This window comes from Mesoplodon densirostris, chromosome 1, assembly GCF_025265405.1.
Source record: "Mesoplodon densirostris isolate mMesDen1 chromosome 1, mMesDen1 primary haplotype, whole genome shotgun sequence".
Classification (NCBI taxonomy): domain Eukaryota; kingdom Metazoa; phylum Chordata; class Mammalia; order Artiodactyla; family Ziphiidae; genus Mesoplodon; species Mesoplodon densirostris.
Window position 1 is genome coordinate 230,683,561 of NC_082661.1, and position 14,191 is coordinate 230,697,751.

The 14,191-nt window shown below is 40.3% G+C and overlaps 1 protein-coding gene across 2 annotated transcripts in view; it reads left to right on the forward strand.

Moving 5' to 3' along the window:
- Positions 1-14,191, forward strand: part of ARHGAP10 (Rho GTPase activating protein 10) — a 336,361-nt gene that overhangs the window by 154,492 nt on the left and 167,678 nt on the right. For both annotated transcript variants that reach the window (XM_060116129.1, XM_060116137.1), the window contains exons 11-12: positions 11,365-11,446; positions 13,363-13,408. In XM_060116129.1, coding sequence (XP_059972112.1) covers positions 11,365-11,446; positions 13,363-13,408 — 128 coding nt within the window. The remainder of the gene's footprint in view (positions 1-11,364; positions 11,447-13,362; positions 13,409-14,191) is intronic.

The window sequence follows — 14,191 nt, forward strand, 5'->3', positions numbered from 1 at the left end:
TAGCACTATTTGTTGAAAAGTTCTTTCCTGTCATTGGATTGTTTTGGCACCTTTGTCATAAAACACTTGTCTGTGTATTTGCAGGTCTAATTCTAGCTTATTCTGTTCCATTGGTTTATTTGTCCTTTTGCCAATTCCACACTATCATTAATACTGTAGCTTTATAGTAGATCTTGAAGCCAGGTGGTATGATTTCTCTGGTTTTTTTCAAAATTGTTTTGGCCATTCTAGATCCTTTGCATTTCCATATAAATTTTACAGTCAGTTTATCTGTATTATTTTAAGTATTCTGGATATGAATCCTTCATCAGCATCCTTCATCAAAAAACCTGCAGGCCAATATTTTCAATATGGAGTTTTAATAATTCATGAGTCTGAGCTTCTATTTATTTAGTCTTGAATTTCAGCATTGTTTTATAGTTTTCAATGTAGGGTCATAGATAACTTTTGTTAAATTTCCCTAAGTATTATGTTTCTGGGTGCTATTTTAAAGTGTATTATGTTTTTCATTTCATTCTCCAATATACTGTTAGTATATAAAAACGCAGTTCGTTTTTTGTCCTACACTGTTGCTGAGTTGATTTATTGCTTGTAGTTTAAGATTTTTTATTTTTTATTGTGCACAATGGTATCATGTGTGAATAAAGACAGCTTGCTTGCTTTCTTTCCAATCTGAATGCCTTTTATTTCTTTTACTTGTCTTTTTGTACTGCCAAGACCTCCAGTAATAATATGTTGAATGGAAGTGGTGATATTGGGCATCTTGCCTTATTCTCCATCTTAAGGGGAAAAGCATTGATTATTGACTGTAAAATATGATGTTAGCTGAAGATTGTAGGTGCCTTTTATATTGAGGAAGTTTTTGTCTCTTCCTAGTTTTAATCATAAGTAGATGTTGACTTTTGAAAAAAAAAAGACTTGTCAGCATCTATTGAAATGATCATTAAATATTGTTCTCAAATCTGTTAATGGGTGAATTGCAGTGAATTTTCTAAGTAAACTAACCTTGCTTTTCTGAGATAAACTCTACTTGGTAGTGATGTATTAACTTCATTGGGTATTGCTGTATTTTTTTGCTAGTATTTGGTTGAGGGTATTTGTATTTGTGTTTGTGACAGATATGGTATGTTATGCTCTTTTTTGGTAATGTCTTTGTCTGATTTTGATATCAGGGTTATGGTGGCTTCAGAGAGTTGAGAAGTTTTCCATCTGGCTCTGTTATTTCAAAGTGTCTGTGTGGTTTCTTCCTTAAGTGTTTGGGAGAATTTACCTGTGAAGCCATCTTGGTCTAGTGGGTTTTTCTGTGGGAAGTTTAAAAATTACAGATTCAATTTATTTAGTATGTAAAGTGATATCCAGATTTTCTAGTTTTGTGTGTTAGTTTTGATAAATTGGTTTTCAAGGAATTTGTTTATTTCCTCTAAGCTTTTGACTTTATTGGAATAAATTTCTTCATAATACCTCTTATTTTCAAAGAGGATCTGTAGTGGTACCTCTTTTTTAATACTTGGTACTGAAGTTTTTCATGTTTTCCTCAATAAGTCTTGCCTAGAACTTCATCAGTTTTACTATTTTTTTTTCAGATGACCCATATTGTCCATATTATATTTCACTGTTTTTTGCTTTTATTTTTATTTCCTTTGGATTTTGGTTTTCTTTTAAACATTTCTTAAGATGGAAGCATTGATTTTCCATTTTATTTGGAATGTAGACATATAAATCTATAGATTTCCTTCTAAAACAGCTTTAGCTTGCATCCCACAAATTTTGATGTATAGTGTTTTCATTGTAATTCAGCTCCAGAAAATTAAAAAAAAATATGTGATTAGGTCATAGGTGTTGAATTTTTACTCAGGTGTTATCTAGAAAGAGGATTTATTTATTGATTTATTGATTGATTGATTGATTGGCCGCATTGGGTTTTCGTTGCTGCGCTTTGGTTTTTCTCTAGTTGCGGCAAGCGGGGGCTACTCTTCATTGCCATGCACGGGCCTCTCATTGTGGTGGCTTCTCTTGTTGTGGAGCGCAGGCTATAGGCGCGCAGGCTTCAGTAGTTGTGGCTCGCGGGCTCTAGAGCGCAGGCTCAGTAGTTGTGGCGCACGGGCCCAGACCAGGGATCGAACCCGAGCCGCCTGCATTGGGAACACAGAGTCTTACCCACTGGACCACCAGGGAAGTCCCTCATGTCTTTTAATATCAAATATTTATCCATTCTGATTTTCTTCATTCTTTTCTGCAGAACTTAGTTTCTATCTTATGCTCTTTCCCTTAAGTTCCTTAGGCTAATTTAATTTGAGTATTTCTGCTGGAGAATTCTTTCATGTTTTGTCTACCTGAAAATGTATTTATTTTACCTTCATTTTTGATGGATGTAGGACTCTGGATTGATAGTTTTCTTTTTCCCCCAGCACTTCTAAGAAGTCATTTCTGTTTTCTTAAGGTTCCATTTTATTTTTTTTTCTCATGACAGGTCATCTATATTTCTTACTGTTCTCTTGTATGTCATCTCTTTCTTTTGCTGCTCTCAAGATTTTCTTTTTATGAGGTGCCTAAATGGGATTTTCTTTGTTTTACCTTGCTTGGGGTTCATTGAAGTTCTTGGATATAGGAGTTGATAATTTTTCCAGTTTCAGAAAATCTTAGCCATTATCTCCTCATATGCTTCGTTTGCCCCCTTTTCTCTTTCTTCACATTCTGGAACTCTAAATGCATTATGTTAGATCATTTGATACTGGTTTCAGTTACACCTGCAGGATTTTAAATTACAGAGGTGGCTGAGTGATGACATGTAGAGGCTAATGCCACTGGAAGAAAATTTTATTCCTTACACTTTCCAAGAGAAGAGGGCACACCATGCCACATAGGGCCATGTGGGGATACACCAGGTTTTGGTCAGGAGTCAGGAAGGAGTGAGGGGAAATCCTAGGCTAGAGCTTTTACTGGGGTTTCTGGAAGGCAGAGAAGGGCAGAAAGCATAGGATTAGCTACTCTGAGTAATATTGGTGAGCTCTAGGCTGTAGGCGTGGTTTTCAGTTGTCTGGTATCTGGCCTGGGGGTGATTTGAGGGCAGGGGAAATATTGGCTGGACATGTGAGTTAGATAAAGGGGGCAGTTGGGGATATAGACTTGGGTTTGGTTGCTTTGCATGTGGAAGGTGTGTTCCTGAACTCTTCATCACTGTTAGGTTTTTTTTCGTTTCTTGCATATCCATTTGTGTCTTTTTAATAGTTTCCATCTCTTTGCTGAAATTCTCATCAGTTTATGTGTGTCGGCCGCCTTTTGCCATGGATCCTGTAACATATTTACTGTCGTTTTTAGGTTTCAGTTCCCCTCCCCCAGCCATACCTGGGCTATTTCTGGGTCTGGTTCTCTTGACTACTTCCTCTCTTGATGTTGGCTTACATTTCTTTGCTTCTTTGCATGCCTTGTAATTTTCTGGTTGAATACCAGGGATGGTAAGAGAGCAGTAGAGACTAAGGTAAGTAATAGTCGTATCTGGTGAAGGGCATGCCCATTTTTCCATCAGGCTGCTCATGCATAGGGCTGTCAGGTCAGTTGGCGGTTGAGCTGAGATTGGGCGTTGTTGTTACTTTAGTTAGATTCTGTTAGTCACGGGCTTCCTGTGATTTGAGGATGCTGTCTGAACCCTCTCCGGAAGCTCTCCCGCCCTGCCCCTCAGTCTTAGTGGACACACCTCTTTCAGCTCTGCTCTCAGACTGCCCCTGAGCACCTGGGGAAACACTGCGGGAAGGAGTGAGAGGGTGGGTTCACATTCTCTTCGTGTCTGTGTCTTCTAAGGATTTAAACCATCACACCAGCTCATACTCTACCTTTAAAACTTTGTGAAAATCCTGTTTTCCTCATCTCTGATGGCTTCCTCTTTGTCCTGCTGCTTCACAAAGGATAAAAACAGCTGTATGTGGGCACGTGCCTTCTCTCCAAGAAAGGACTTGTTGCTTTCTGCATTTTAGTTAACTAGGGATTTTTTGCATTTTCAGTTCTCATATGGTTCTTCACTTTACTTTACTTGACCTACTTGTTGTGCCGTGCGGCATGTAGGATCTTAGTTCCCCGACCAGGGATTGCAACCCACGTCCCTGCATTGGAAGCATGGAGTCTTAACCACTGGACCACCAGGGAAGTCCCATCAGATGGTTATTTAAAATAAAACAAAACAAAACTGTGATTTTATACGTTCTCCATCTTGTTCATGTTCTTAAGGTGAGAATGATGTTGTCTTAACAACTTCTACGCAGCTGTTCTCTAATGATTAATGGGTTGAATTCACTTTTACTGGAGAAAACAGTCCTCCATGTGACTAGATCAGTGCTTACTTGCTCTATTTGAAACACCTTTTTAGTGGACAGAAGAAAGAAGTTGTTATAAAGTCTTCCCCCTTAGTAAAATCAGGTAACATGCTTTAATTATCTCAGGAAAAAATGTATGTATTTAAAAAATTTTCCAGCCACCCTTATGAGAAGCTAATTATGACTGCTACATTCCTAAAACTTTTAAAAGTGTTTTGCTTGGCTTTGGCACTTTCCCCTTAGAGTATAATTTAGTGCAGGACTTGTCATGTGCTGGGTTTTTTTTTCCCCTCTTCCTTTTCAACATTCCTCTTAGAAAAGCATTAGAATATTCCCGATTTGTTACCATCATACATTTTGGTAGCTGCTTCTTAGTTTTTTCTCTTAATTTCTCCATTTACAGTAATATCAATTGCCATCTCATAAATGTCTTGTGAATGTTTCTCTCTGCTCTTGTTGTATATTTTCTTAATATACAGGCTCATTGATCTGCCATGTAGAATCTAAGGAAAATGCATGTCTTCCACATGCTTCGAGAGCACTATAAAAAATCAAGTTGAAAGGGAATTAATAGATATGGGGTCAAACATAGAATACAGATAGATAGTAGTTTCCTAAAACTGTTTCTCACGCATCTGCCTTGGGTAGTGTCTGCTGCGTAATAGTCCATACTGTTTTGAATGAATGAATGAAACGAGATTGAGGTGCTGATTTAAGAATAAGAACCTGCTTAACCTGTTTCTTCAGATTTCAGTTCTCAACCTTGTGTTCTACAGATAATAATTTTGGTTTTTTTTTTATTAATTAATGATTTTATTTTTGCTGTGTTGGGTCTTCGTTTCTGTGCGAGGGCTTCCTCCAGTTGTGGCAAGCGGGGGCCACTCTTCATCGCAGTGCGCAGGCCTCTCACTATCGTGGCCTCTCCCGCTGCGGAGCACAGGCTCCAGACGCACAGGCTCAGTAGTTGTGGCTCATGGGCCTAGTTGCTCCGTGGCATGTGGGATCTTCCCAGCCCAGGGCTCGAACCCGTGTCCCCTGCATTAGCAGGCAGATTCTCAACCACTGTGCCACCAGGGAAGCCCCAATAATTTTGGTTTTAAGTAAGGACAGATTATCCCGGCCAGGTACTCTCTTTTGTCTGGTCCACTTTTCCTTCGTGAAGTTTATCCCATTGCCTTTGTATGCCAGGAATCCACTTTGCCTTGCTATGCATGCAGGATTATCCAGAGCTTAGCACAGTGTGTGATACACAGCCCGTATCCGATGTTAGTTTGGTCGAGATGATTATTTATTTATTTATTTTTATTTTTTTTTGCGGTATGCGGGCCTCTCACTGCTGTGGCCTCTCCCGTTGTGGAGCACAGGCTCCGGACGCACAGGCTCAGCGGCCATGGCTCACGGGCCCAGCCGCTCTGCGGCATGTGGGATCTTCCCGGACCGAGGCACGAACCCGTGTCCCCTGCAAAGGCAGGCGAACTCTCAACCACTGCGCCACCAGGGAAGCCCCTAGATGATTATTTGATGAAGGAGGAAGAGGAGGCACTGTCCTCAGCTGGACCCGTGTAACGCATTGCAGCAATATCTGCTCCAAGAACCCCAGATTAGAAGGTTCTCAATCCTGGTTCTAGCTTCTGGGGAGTTGCTAATGTTTTTCCCTTAGCTACTCCGTGAAACGAAAAAGAGATAATTGCTATTTCTTTCTTTATGTAACTGTGAATAATCCAGCACATTGTTGTAAAATTTTCTGTTCTTCACTAGCCTCGTGGTCACCATGTTGTTCTATACGTCCATTAAATCTTATTAATAAAACATGTCTTTGTTTCAAAAACTAGAGACTTTTTATGGTTTAAGGATGAGATGCTATTAACACTGTAGTTTAAAATGTATCCTTAAGTCTCAGTTTGGCTTAATGATTTCCTAGCAATTGATTATTAAAAAAGGGGAAGAAACTTGAGAAATTTAAAATGGTTGAAACGTGTTTTAGTGTGCGATGTTTTATTTAGAGGTAAGGGCTTATAGTGTGGTAGGATGGGGCCCAGCTTTCTGTAATACTGGTGACTGATCCCTTTAAGTAACATATGGCAAGTGTGAAGTGTTCCAAGGGCTCACTACAGTGTGATGAATTAATTCTCCAAACTGGAATTGTTGTGAGTTACTGTGTTATTATTTGTCAAAATGGGAACAGAAATAGAATTCTTTCATTGTAGGTGATAGATTTCTACTGAATTTCTTATCTTGCAACAGGTTGGTTTGTTTGTTCCCTGCCATATCCCTCAAAGGGCTGGGGGGCTCAAGTCTGAGGCATCACGCCTCGGAGGCAAGGAGTAGAATAATGCTTTAGTTTTTATGCCACATTGGATTTCTATCCAGTTGTAATATGGCAGTTTCATCTGAAGCCTGACAGTTGCTTTTGTCCTTACTTTACTATCTGTAATTCTAGTTCATGACTCTTCATCATTCAACACTTTTGTCTTGTCTTCCAAGTTATCAGAACCGGTCATTATTTCTCTTATCTGCTGCTCTATGTACAACTTAGTTAAGAGTATCCAACCAGGGACTTCCCTGGTGGTCCAGTGGTAAAGAATCCACCTTCCAATGCAGGGGATGTGGGTTCAATCCCTGGTTGGAGAACTAAGATCTCATATACTGCGGGGCAGCTAAGCCAGCATGCCGCAACTATTGAGCTCACGTGCCTCAATTAGGGAGAGAAAACCCACATGCCACAACTAGAGAGAGAAAACCCGCATGCCACAACTAGAGAGAAACCTGTGTGCCTCAATGATGATTCCGCGTGCCACAACTAAGACCTGATGCAGCCAAAAAAAAAAAAAAGGAAAATAAATAAATGAATACTGAAAAAAAAATCCAACCATATACTGGTAGTAAATATTATCTTCCCTCGAGTATGAATGGAAAACCTTAGGGGAAAAACAAAAAGAAACTAGAAGGCACAGGAAATTTCATCAGGTTCGGTGTCTGATTTTGAGTATCATAAGTATAGTAAGTCCTTATTTGCTACAGTTGTTTTTGGCTCTCACCGAATCCCTTAACTAGTTATTAACGTTATATTGTAAATGATCTGTCTTTTATTCTTTATTCTTGGAGTGACAGCTTTCTTCCTCATTATTTTGTTGCCCATAGTATGTAGTAGCACCTCATGACTATTTATCAGGTCCATTCATTTGTTTTTCCTTCATCTTCGTCACTCTGTCTTATCCTCTGAGTCTTCTAACAAATCTTTGCACCCACCCCTCTTCAGTCTGTTTTCCGCCCAGCAGCAGCCAGTGTTCATGGACACCTTTAATCTGATCATGTTAACCCCCTACTAAAAACTTTCAGTGACATTTAGGATAAGCAAACCCTTAGCATGGCCAAGGAGGCCCTTTGTGGTGGGACCCCGGGCTGCATCTCCAGCTTTCCATCGTGTTGCTGGTCCAGCTGGCTTGTAGGACCCGTGATGAGGCTGATCCCAGCTCCACGAAAGTGCTCTCTTTCCTCCTAGGTTCCTCTTTGGTCTAGGGGACGACTCTGGCCCTATTGCTCCTGTGTGGCTCATTTATCCTTAAAGCCTCAGATTAAATGTCGCTTCCCCAGGGATGCCTAACTTCCAGGGTTAGGCCAGGCTTTCCTTTTCTAACTCCATAGCACCTTGAAATCCTGAAGTTGCCCAGAGACTGGCAGCGGAAGTAGCTCACCAACAAGTCTAGACCACAATGATTTAGCATATTTGAAACTGAAAGCTTTTCTATGTGGACATGCATCTCCTGCTGTCCTGCTCATTTCCTCTTTTCCTTCTAGGTAGCTGGTTTCACTCATTTACACTTACCTGACTCCCTGGCAGCGCTCTGTGTACTTGTAACTGATTGATTATTTGCACTTGTTTACCTTTTGCTTTCTCTGCTAGATCGTCAGCCCTTTGTGGGCTGTATGCTGAGCCCAGTGCCCAGCAGATAGTGAGATATTTAATAATTCCTGACCCTCTGGTACAAGACCTAAAGCACAACAGATAATATTTCAATGGTTGTTGAACTGTGTTTGTAAACCCTGTGTTTGTATTCACATGACAGACGTTGCCATTTTTAACCTGGGGTCCCGTTTTTCTCTGCTGGTTTTGCCATTCCTGGATTAGAAAAGCTGTTAACTTTCTGTTATATATTTGCTGTAGCCTCTTACTGTCCATTTTATACTTTAGTTCACTTAGTTACATATCAAGTGTTTGAATCCATTCTGTACACTTTTGGGAGAGGTCTTTAGCTATTTTTTCTCCTTTACAAGAATGGAGCAGTCATGCAGACCTGAGACCCCTGTGTGTAAATATTGTTTTATCACTTAACCGATGTAAAGAAAAACATGCCTGCCATCTGAAGTTTTCCCTCACAATTTTAATTAACTCTCCTGAGCCCAGTGTGGGTTACTAAGAATAAGGGCCAAAATCTTCACGTCCCATTCGAGGCACTTCTTAAAACAGCCTGGTTTTCTGGGCATCTTGCCTCGATTCTTGCTCCAGAAGGATGCTGTGCATAGAAGAGCAAGAGGAGGTGGAATCTTGGTTGTGAGCTCTGTAGTGCCAAGGTGATGGCAAAGCCGGGCCAATGCTGAAATGTTTAGGGTAGACAGTAAAGAGCCATTTTGCTGTTCAGGAGTGGGGTTGGGGGATTACAAGTGATTTTTTTTCCCCCACAAAATTCATAGTCCGGAGAAAATGGTTGAAGACAAGAGACTATCCATTGCAGCTATAGTTACTTGGTAGTGAACTTGAAGCACATAACTTCTCAGGCTTTATAACCATCACGTGGGGAGAAAGCCTAACGCCTGTGGGTGTGAACACTGGGGGCATCGCATATTTGTATTTGGCATGATGCTTTTGGAGTACTGCACGCTTTATAGTACTTTATAAAAATTGTAGCGATTATTGAATTGCACTTGATTCTTGCTGCTTGCTTTACTAGTAAGAGATTACCCAATACTTGAAAATGAGGTGAAGTACAGTTACAGGAGTGTTAACTTTAAAAAGCATATTCAGTATCAAAGGAGACTGGATGTTTACGTTCCATTTCAACCATCTATTCTCATTTCCAGTTGTCTATGGTTTGGAGTATTCTACCTTTTCATCCCTTGCTAGAAAGGTTCATTTTTAATACTTTTGATCAAATATACAAAATCTGTTTCATTGGAGAAACCACCACAGTTTAAGAGGAATTATTCATGGCTTTTCTACCTAGGACTCCTTCCCAATATGAAGAGTTTTCTGGAAGACTCTCTAAATGTCCACATAAACTGAACTGAGAAAGATTGGCATTTGGCCCTGAGGACCAACCCAGAGCTCTAAGAAAATACAGAGGAAACACCCTAAACAGCTAACAGTGCTGTCTTCTGGGAAGTGGAATTGGGACGGGGTGAAAGATGAGTTTCTGCTTTCACTGTGCCTATGCCTGGGCAACAATAAACATGTATCTCTTTTATAAATAAAATTTAATCATTACTAGCACCCCACACCTATTAGAATGGCTACTTTCAAAAAAAAAAAAGAGAAAATTACAAGTGTTGGTGAAGATATGGAGAAATTGGAACCCTGTGCATTGTTAGTGGGAATGAGCAACATTAAAAAAAAATTACATTTGACCCCTCTTGTGAGACAAAACTATTTCTCCCTACTCACAGAACACTTCTGTACTCAGAATGGTGTGGGTTTCTCTGCACTAAGCAATTCTCCAATTCTCTGTGGAGACCAAGTGTCCTATGATTGAACTCTGTTTTGACACTAACTAGAGTTCATGAAGACCCAACAGATCAAGGGCTCAAGACTGCCCCCTACCGCTTCAGAGGCCAGTCACAAGTCCAGGTTGTCAACTGTACTTTTGGTTATAAATCAGGCATTCCCATGACCCTGTCCTTGAGTTTGATAATTTGCTAGAATGCCTCACAGAACTCTGGAAAACAGTTTACCTACTGTTGCTGATTTATTACAAAGGATATGTTAATGGCAACAGACGAAGAGATTCATGAAGAGATGTATAGGGCAAAGTATGGAGGAAGGGGCTTGGAGCTCCCATGTCTTCTCTAGGTGCTCTCCCTCCAGCATCTTCATGGGCTCACCAGCCTGCAAGCTCTCTGAACCCCAGGGATTTTTATGGAGGCTTCATTGTGCAGGAATGATTGACTAAATCGTTGGCCATTGGTGTTTGAAGTCAATTTCCAGTCCTACCCCACTCCTGGGAGGTGTATGGGTGGGGTGGACCTGAAAGTTCTAATCCTCTAATCACATGGTTTGTTCCCTTGGCAACCGGCCCTCATCCTGAGACTTTCCAGGAGCCCCCCCAGTCCCATCAGCTCATTAGTATACAAAATGACACATCATGGCGGAGATTCTAACGGTTTTAGGAGCTGTGTGCCGGGAAGTAGGGTCAGAGACCAGACATATATTTATTATGTCATGCTGGACAACTCCACTTGTGGGTATATACCCAAAAGAATTGGAAGCAGGGTTTCAAGGAGATATTTGTACACCTATGTTGATAGCAGCATTGTTTACAGTAGCCATGTGGAAACAAGCCACATGTCCATTGATGGATGAATGGATAAGCAAAATGTGGTCTCTACATACAATGGAATTCTGTTCAGCCTTAAAAAGGAAGGAAATTCGGACACACGCTATAGCATGGATGAAAATGGAGGATACTTTACTAAGTGAAATAAGCAAGTCACAAAAAAGGCAAATACTGTATGAGTCCACTTCTAAGAGTTACCTAGAGTAATCAAATTCACAGAGACGGAAGGTAGAGGGGTGGTTGTCAGGGGCTGTGAGGAGGGGAAATGGGGACTTTTTCATGGGTACAGAGTTTTAGTTTTACAAGATGAAGAGTTCTGGAGACTGGACTCAACACTGCTCAACTGTTCAGTGAAAAATGGTGAAGATGGTATATTTTATGTTCTGTGTATTTTATCAGAATTGAAAATGTAAAAGAAACAATTACCACAATGAAAAATTAGAGAGTAGAAAAAGAGGTTTGTTTTTAGCAGCCAAGGGGTAACCTGATCTCTTCCTGGTGTCTTGCAGGCCTGGAGTTTCTTTGACCATGCAGGCGTTTTCGGAAGAGGAGAGGAAGCAGTGGTTGGAAGCTCTGGGTGGAAAAGAAGCTGTAAGAATAACCAATGGTTGAGTTTTATTTCACATCCTGTAGAGTTGGCTTGTGTTCGTTTTCATGTTGTTTTTGCTTTATAATATTTGAAAAAAGTTCCCTGCTGAAACTGGTGTCTGAATTCCTCTTGGAAGTATTCGGTATTCTAGAAATTTGGCTTGATGTAGCAGGGGCACACACGAGACTGATATATCATTAGTTTTTATTTTTCTTGACTTTGCCGCTAGGATTTGCTTTGCTTGAGGAAGTCATCTGAATCCTCAATTTCTTTTTTCCTACCTGTGACAGTACTTTGGGTGATGATCACAATAAATGCTTGCAATTTGATCTCAGTGGAGATGGAACAGTAAATATGAGGCTGTGCAGGCAATATTAGAAGTGACTGCTGTACTTATTTTGCATCATTTGACAATTTATGGTTCAGCCTAATGATTCACAGTGTGCAATATTATGTAGCCGTAGTGAATGGGCCTCTGTATTCAGATTGGTTTGAGGAATAAATTAAAGGCAGTGATAGAGATCCAGAGGCACAGGAATTCAGTCAGTTTGCCACTTTATTCAAGCATTACCTTCCTCTCAGTGGACTGGTGGCATTTGGGAGCTGAGAATTGGATAGCTCATCTATTGAATGGGGGAGTTAGTGAGGATAATTGTAGAAAACACCATAGAACCAATTTCAGTCAATGCTGCTTACAGTCTTATGCCTCTGAACAAACTGCCAGTGCAGGCACCAGGTGGGCTTACCTGGAGAGCATTTGCCATTTCAGCAGGATTTAAAATAAAAAGAGGAAAGAGCATGATTTGCAAAGTGGTAGAGGGGTCATAGATACAGCTTATGAAACGGGCAAAATATATTGTTTTCTGATGGTAGTGGGGAGCACCCTGAGAGTGCAGGAAATAAGGCAAAGAGGCTGGGCAGCACCACGTGTGGCAGTCTTGATGTGGTGTTTGAGAAATGGAAGCCCAAATTACATCTTTTAAAAATAAATCCTATATAGGAGAATGTATCATTCTTGGAGGAAAAAGGCAGTGGTTGGAATTGTGTATCATTTTCTTATACTTGATCTACATTTAGCCTCCTTGGTTTTATTTCTATTTACTCTTAATTTGTCCTTGAAAATTTTAGCTGGGAGTCAGGAGTACTTCCAGCATTGACCCTTGCTGAGATCCAAAACAGGTTATCCTAATCCTCTCTAGTAAAGGCAAGGCAGTGACTGGGACTTGCGCCCCCCAGATATTCAAGAAATTCTTTGGAAAGTGAGTTTGCTTATTTGCATAGCAAAATGATCCCATGACTAAGTCATGAAGAAATAAGTCTACTGCCAAAGGCAGTGTAACCTTGAAGACGTATAAGCTCTCCTTTAGAGTAAAAAAGCCAAGTAATTAATTCGAGATATACAGACAAAGGGAAGTATGTAGAAAGAAAATAAATATTCAGCTCTGTGTTTACAAGGGGACACTTAAGGCACTGTGTATTTTTTCCAGGTGACGTATGTGCCTTGCAAATAACGGGACAGCACTAGAATTCTCAGAGGCAGCCTGGGATCATCACCTTGATATTTCAGATGTGGTTATTAAAATTATGGGCAAGAGTCATGTGTTTCTTAAGTAAACAGCAGACTTTAGAAATAGTGATGAAAAAAATGAGCTTACTGATTAGAATGCAGCCGTTCATCTGAGCATTTCAAATTTCCATGAACTTTCAGTCCTGGCCCCTTCATCTTATTTTTGCTACTTTGGCAATATCTCAGGGAGAGACAGAAGAGACCCAGAGTGCTCCTTTTTGTTACCTATCTTTGCATGATAGATGATTAACCAATGTCAGTGTATTTTTTGTACAGTCCCTAGGTGTGCCTACTAGAATCTCTTCTATTGATTTGCTAAAAATATTGTTTCCCCCTTTTGTCTTTTATTAGCTGTTCCCTAGTTTTAATAGAGCCATCATCCCAAGACCAGAAGGAAGTAAGTGCTAATTTATAAAAATGTTGTCTCCCTTTCTCATGAGTTATTTTGTTTTTATTACTGATGTCAAACTGTTGCTGGGTGCTTACTCTCTTTACCCTGTCTGTGTTAGTCCTCTAAATAGTAGATGTCTTATTCATTGAGGACCTCCTCACATTTTCCTGGACAGCTGTAACCCTCCTTGATCTTTCCCATCTCTGAGCGTTTTTCTTCCCAGTCTTTCTATACAAAACCGAAAAAATCTTTCCCTGTAATTCACTTTGGTATTTGTTTTTATAGCCACAAATGAATACATAAGAGTTTCAGTTATGCATCTGTCAGCTTCCTAAGTTGTAAACTCCTGTGGTCCCCTGTTCTCAACCCTTCTCACCTCCACCCTTAATATCCTTTATCCTTAAAGTCTCTTGAGTATGGGCTGTACAAATAGTATAGCATTGCACCTTAGAAAATAAAGCAAACAACAACCAAACACGTTCAGGTATTCTAGGACAATAATTTTCACTTGCATTGTATGCACTAGAGGAAAAGGAAGTACTCCCTAGCTGTGTACTCTTGATTTGTACTGAGATAAAGTGAAAATGTGATCAAATTTGCTGGGTTCTTTATGAATCTACTTTTAATATCTTTGGAGGAATGAAGCTACCTTTGTCAGATGTCCACAGTTTGGGAACATTGTTAAATACCCATGATTTTGAAATGATCATGATGTGCATTTCACTTAGCCTGCCACTGGGAACTGACCTGGTGCCGGGGAAGGTTGTCAGTCCCCGAAGTACCTCCTCT